General features: G+C 59.9%; 1 protein-coding gene across 1 annotated transcript; it reads left to right on the top strand.

Annotated features, from left to right (window-relative positions):
- Nucleotides 1-3,509: 3,509 nt before the first annotated feature.
- LOC121085126 (feather keratin-like) lies at nt 3,510-4,858 on the top strand. The gene is made up of 2 exons (XM_040587430.1): nt 3,510-3,981; nt 4,191-4,858. The coding sequence occupies exon 2, from the start codon at nt 4,211-4,213 to the stop codon at nt 4,511-4,513; it is 303 nt and encodes a 100-aa protein (XP_040443364.1). The 5' UTR covers nt 3,510-3,981; nt 4,191-4,210; the 3' UTR covers nt 4,514-4,858.
- The last annotated feature ends 1,729 nt before the right edge of the window (nt 4,859-6,587 follow it).

The raw sequence follows: 6,587 nt of genomic DNA, 5'->3' as shown, positions 1-6,587 counted from the left end.
AGCCAACCACACGTTAGAAGCCAAGTCACGGATTGAGGACCTACCTTCAGGCTCCTGCTGCCGCATGGGCTCGCCGTCCGTGGCTCCTCCGCCCCTCAAGGCACAAAGCAAGCAGCGAAGGGGCCAGCCCGCGGTGCCTGGAAACATGAGCTACCTACCTCCTCCTCTTCTCCCACTGTCTTCTTTGCATCGCCCCTACAGCTACATCCGGTACTCTCTGCTGCAAACACCTTCTCACAAGCCAAAGACCACCGAGGCACCTCCGCCGCGCTGCTCCCCCTGCAAGGCAGGAAGACCTCGGTGCTCTGGAAAAGTCTACTGCAAGGAAAGGAGCCCTCGGCTGACGGCCGCCCTACTTGCACCTCAGACCCGCTCCCTTCCCCTTGGTGCTCCTGCCATTTCACTCCTTTGCCTCAATAAAGTTCTCCCGCATGCCAGCCTCAGGTGCCTCCTCTTCCTTTCTTCTAAGGCTCTTCCAGCCTCACCCGGCACAGAACCGGGACTCAAGAGGCCATCGGGGTGGGTGGACAAGGACCACAAGACCTCTCTTAGGAAGTATCGCCGCAGCAACACCACCTGCTGGCAAGCCGGTGGGCTTCCAGCCCGTGACACAAGCCCTTCACTTGCCCAAACAAAGGCTTGGACACGCTAATGCACTTCCACCCATGCCTCTGACGCAAGCTCCTCCTGTGCGCTGGGTTCACTTTGGCTGGATGCCAGGTGCCCGCCAAGCCGCTCTATCACTCCCCCTCCTCAACTGGAAAGGGGAGAGAGAACACCACAAAACGGTTTGCGGGTCGAGGTAAGAACAGGGAGGGGATAGAGTCGTCAAAGGGTTTGGGTTGGAAGGGACCTTCAAGATCATCTAGCTCCAAGCCCTCTGCCGTGGGCAGGGACGCCTTCCACCACACCAGCTTGCTCAAAGCACCGTCCAGCCTGGCCTTGAACAGCTCCAGGCAGGGGGCAGCCACAGCTGCTCTAGGCAACTTCTTCCAGCATCTCACCGACCTCACGGGAAAGAATTTCTTTCTCATATCTAACCTAAAGCTACCCTCTCTCAGGTTAAATCCGTTACCTGTCGTCTTATCACTACACTCCCTGGTCAGGAGGCCCTCCCCATCTTTCCTTGAGGGCCCCCTCAAAGTACCGCGTGGCCGCTGCAAGGTCTCCACAAAGCCTCCTCTTCTCCCGGCTAAACGATCCCAACTCTCTCAGCCTGTCTGCAAAGGGGAGGTGCTGCACCTCCTCCTCATCTTTGTGGCCCTCCTCTGGACCCGCTCGAGCAGGTCCACGCCTTTCTCATGCTGGGGGCCTTCAGAGCCGAATGCAGTACTCCACTCTCACCAGAGCCGAGTAGGGAGGGAGAATCACCTCCCTCGACCTGCCGGCCACGCTGCTTTTGACGCAACCTGGCATACGACTGGCTTTCTGGGCTCCGCGCGAACGTTGCCGGCTCATACTCAGTTCTCCATTCACCAATACCGCCAAGTCCTTCTCCGCAGGGCTGCTCTCAATGCACTCGCCGCCCGGCCTGCAGCCGTCTTTGGGATTGCCCCTGGCACTTGGCCTTGTGGCACTCCACGAGCTTTGCACGGGCCCACCTCCCAAGCCTGCCACGGTCCCTCTGGATGGCATCCCTTCCCTCTAGAGCATCAACCGCAACACTCAGCTTGGCGTCATCCGCAAACTTGCCGAGGCTGCACACTCCAGCCCACTGTCCGTGGCCCTAACAAAGATGTTAAATCATACTGGCCCCAGCACGGACCCCTGAGGGACACCACTCATCACTGGGCTCCACTCGGACATCGAGCCTTTCATTGCAACTCATTGAGAGCACCCATCCAGCCAATCACACACCGAGCGGTCCACCCACCAAGTCCGCATCTCTCCATTTTAGAGACAAGGATGTTGCGCGGGACAGTATCAAATGCTCTGCACAAGTCCAGGGACGTGACGCCAGTCGCTCTTCCCTTACCCACCAATGCCTTAATCCTGTCATAGAAGGCCACCCCATTTGTCAGGCACGCTTTGCCCTCTGTGAAGCCATGTTGGCCGTCAGCAGTCACGCCTCCCTTTTCCAGGTGCCTTGGCATACTTTCCAGGAGGATCTGCTCCACGATCCCGCCAGGCACGGAGGTGACGCTGACCGACCTGTCGTTAACCTGGGTCTTCCTCTTGACCTTTCTGAAAAGGAGGGTTACCACCTGCCAACTTGCTGTGGGGACGCTCCATCCCACTGCCCGGATCATAGACGAGGATGCTGAACACGGCTGCCCCCACAGCCTGTGAGCGCGCAAGGGGAGACAGCGTCAAAGGCTCTTCTACAAAGCTGAAGTGAACACCAGCCACGTCTCTCTCCTTGTCCACAAAGCTAGCCACTCCAACACAGAAGACAGGGAGGTCAGTCAAGCACGATTCCCTCTTGGTAAATCCATGCTGACGGCTCCTCATCACTTTCTTGTCCTTCAGCAGCTTGGCAACGCTTCCGCGGAGGATTTTCTCCATCACCTCCCCTGGCAACAAGGACAGGCTCACCAGCCTCTGCTCTCCCGCATCTTCCTTCCCGCCCTTCTGCAAGACAGGAGGCCTAAGAGCAATCTTCTAGACACCCGCAACTGCCCCCAGGAGCTATGACCTTTAAAAGATAATCGAGAGTGGCCTCCCAAGGACATCAGCCAGCTCCCCCAGCATTCGTGGCTCTGACTCATCAGCACCCAGGGACTTCCGTACATCCAGTCCCAAGGCACACCTTCCCACTCCCTTCCTCTTCCTCAGCAACAACAACGGCTCGCCCCACACACAGCCTGCAAAACGCTCATCCCGGCTCAACTGGGGCAGGCCTTGCCATTCATCGACCCTTCGGCATGCATCCACCACCACCAGGGCCTCGCTCTGCTGCGCCGTGCAGCGTGCTTACGTCCAACTCCCCTCGGCAATCTCCAAATTCTCTTTCTGCCCGTCTCACACTGTGCAGAGAAATGGCCTCCCCTCCTCGGCTTTCACCCCAAGTAAAGAGCCCAAAGGCCCTGGCTCACCAGCCTCCCCCGCCTGCCGCTCCCACTCCACCTCTGCCTCTCGCCACACTCACGGGCTCTCCAGAAATTCACCTGCCTTCGTGAGCTGGCCCACATCAAGCACTGTGGCACGCCAGACACCAGGCTGCAAACGTGCCACCACAGCTAAGGGGTTCGCTACGGAACGGGCAGCACTAGCACTGGCGGAGCCAGGCAGGGCTCCCCACGTCACAGGACCGGCGAGCTCTCAGCCAGGGCTGCCGGGATGACGGCCTGCTCTCCCAAAAAGGCCTCCTCTGCCTCTGCCCGCACCGACACCCCGAGGGACGGACCCCGGGGGGCACAGGCCCAGACACGCAGACCCCTTTCTCCCAGCTACAACCTTACAAGCAAGGCGGGCACCAAGGCACGCACAGAGCACGCTCAGTGGCAAAGGCCAGGCCTCAAGGCAGGCTTAGCAAGCTGGCAGCAAGGCAGGCATGGAGCAAATGCCACTGAGGGGGCTGCCACTCCTGCCCGCAACAGCAGAAAGCCCAGACCAACCTTCCGGGGCTGCGAGGAAAAGGAGCCCCTCCTTCCCAGCGCACCCACAAAACACACCACACGAGTGCCACAGCATGACCTCACTGACGACACCCCACCCCTCCTAGGCTTCGGACACATGTTCTGCATGCCCTGACACGCGCCATCAACACCAAGCCTTTGGCCTCTAATATCTGCACCTCAAAGCTGCCGCCAGGCCCAAGTGGACATGTCCTCAAGTGGAGGACACTGCATTGCAGAACTGCGGGGGAAAAACGCACCCCACCTCATTACTCACCAGGCTGTGGCACGCAACAGCTTCTTGCTGCAAAACACCGCGTTGTGCAAAGGCTGTCCCGCCCCTCAGGGTCCAGCATAAAAGCTGGCCCAGCACCTCTCTCTCTCACACGCTGCTCCTGGTGCCTTCTCCTCCACGGTCAACAAGGTGAGCCTGAAGCCCCTTCCCCTCCTTCTCCTGCCCCACACGCCCCGTCTCTTCCAGCACACGCTGCCTCCAGACTCAGCAGCGCCGACGCCTCCCCACCGCCGCGCTCCCTGCAGCCCCACACCGCGCCTCCACATTCCCCTGCCCTCCTGTAACGCCACCCCTCGCGCCCCCACCACCCTCCGCTTCCTCAACACCCTCTCTTACAGGGCCCCTCCACACCACAGACATGGCCTGCAACAACTTCTGCAGCCCCTGCGGACCCACCCCGCTGGCTAACAGCTGCAACGAGCCCTGCGTCAGGCAGTGCGAAGAATCCCGCGTCGTCATCCAGCCTCCCGCCGTGCTGGTCACCCTGCCGGGACCCATCCTCAGCTCCTTCCCCCAGAGCACCGCCGTCGGATCGTCCTCATCGGCTGCCGTGGGCAACATCCTCAGCTCCCAGGGAGTGCCCGTCTCCTCCGGCGGCTTCGGCTATGGCTTCGGAGGCCTGGGCTGCTACGGTGCCAGAAGAGCCTGCCTGCCCTGCTAAGGGCTCCTTACACCACCCCTGATACCAGCCAACCACACGCTAGAAGCCAAGTCACGGATTGAGGACCTACCTTCAGGCTCCTGCTGCCGCATGGGCTCGCCGTCCGTGGCTCCTCCGCCCCTCAAGGCACAAAGCAAGCAGCGAAGGGGCCAGCCCGCGGTGCCTGGAAACATGAGCTACCTACCTCCTCCTCTTCTCCCACTGTCTTCTTTGCATCGCCCCTACAGCTACATCCGGTACTCTCTGCTGCAAACACCTTCTCACAAGCCAAAGACCACCGAGGCACCTCCGCCGCGCTGCTCCCCCTGCAAGGCAGGAAGACCTCGGTGCTCTGGAAAAGTCTACTGCAAGGAAAGGAGCCCTCGGCTGACGGCCGCCCTACTTGCACCTCAGACCCGCTCCCTTCCCCTTAGTGCTCCTGCCATTTCACTCCTTTGACTCAATAAAGTTCTCCCGCATGCCAGCCTCAGGTGCCTCCTCTTCCTTTCTTCTAAGGCTCTTCCAGCCTCACCCGGCACAGAACCGGGACTCAAGAGGCCATCGGGGTGGGTGGACAAGGACCACAAGACCTCTCTTAGGAAGTATCGCCGCAGCAACACCACCTGCTGGCAAGCCGGTGGGCTTCCAGCCCGTGACACAAGCCCTTCACTTGCCCAAACAAAGGCTTGGACACGCTAATGCACTTCCACCCATGCCTCTGACGCAAGCTCCTCCTGTGCGCTGGGTTCACTTTGGCTGGATGCCAGGTGCCCGCCAAGCCGCTCTATCACTCCCCCTCCTCAACTGGAAAGGGGAGAGAGAACACCACAAAACGGTTTGCGGGTCGAGGTAAGAACAGGGAGGGGATAGAGTCGTCAAAGGGTTTGGGTTGGAAGGGACCTTCAAGATCATCTAGCTCCAAGCCCTCTGTCGTGGGCAGGGACGCCTTCCACCACACCAGCTTGCTCAAAGCACCGTCCAGCCTGGCCTTGAACAGCTCCAGGCAGGGGGCAGCCACAGCTGCTCTAGGCAACTTCTTCCAGCATCTCACCGACCTCACGGGAAAGAATTTCTTTCTCATATCTAACCTAAAGCTACCCTCTCTCAGGTTAAATCCGTTACCTGTCGTCTTATCACTACACTCCCTGGTCAGGAGGCCCTCCCCATCTTTCCTTGAGGGCCCCCTCAAAGTACCGCGTGGCCGCTGCAAGGTCTCCACAAAGCCTCCTCTTCTCCCGGCTAAACGATCCCAACTCTCTCAGCCTGTCTGCAAAGGGGAGGTGCTGCACCTCCTCCTCATCTTTGTGGCCCTCCTCTGGACCCGCTCGAGCAGGTCCACGCCTTTCTCATGCTGGGGGCCTTCAGAGCCGAATGCAGTACTCCACTCTCACCAGAGCCGAGTAGGGAGGGAGAATCACCTCCCTCGACCTGCCGGCCACGCTGCTTTTGACGCAACCTGGCATACGACTGGCTTTCTGGGCTCCGCGCGAACGTTGCCGGCTCATACTCAGTTCTCCATTCACCAATACCGCCAAGTCCTTCTCCGCAGGGCTGCTCTCAATGCACTCGCCGCCCGGCCTGCAGCCGTCTTTGGGATTGCCCCTGGCACTTGGCCTTGTGGCACTCCACGAGCTTTGCACGGGCCCACCTCCCAAGCCTGCCACGGTCCCTCTGGATGGCATCCCTTCCCTCTAGAGCATCAACCGCAACACTCAGCTTGGCGTCATCCGCAAACTTGCCGAGGCTGCACACTCCAGCCCACTGTCCGTGGCCCTAACAAAGATGTTAAATCATACTGGCCCCAGCACGGACCCCTGAGGGACACCACTCATCACTGGGCTCCACTCGGACATCGAGCCTTTCATTGCAACTCATTGAGAGCACCCATCCAGCCAATCACACACCGAGCGGTCCACCCACCAAGTCCGCATCTCTCCATTTTAGAGACAAGGATGTTGCGCGGGACAGTATCAAATGCTCTGCACAAGTCCAGGGACGTGACGCCAGTCGCTCTTCCCTTACCCACCAATGCCTTAATCCTGTCATAGAAGGCCACCCCATTTGTCAGGCACGCTTTGCCCTCTGTGAAGCCATG

The sequence above is a fragment of the Falco naumanni genome, chromosome 3 (assembly GCF_017639655.2).
Source record: "Falco naumanni isolate bFalNau1 chromosome 3, bFalNau1.pat, whole genome shotgun sequence".
NCBI lineage: Eukaryota > Metazoa > Chordata > Aves > Falconiformes > Falconidae > Falco > Falco naumanni.
This window is presented reverse-complemented; position numbering and strand designations above follow the sequence as displayed.

Bases quoted from the DNA above. Each gene is read 5' to 3' on its own strand.
- LOC121085126 (XM_040587430.1), top strand. From the start codon at position 4,211: ATGGCCTGCAACAACTTCTGCAGCCCCTGCGGACCCACCCCGCTGGCT.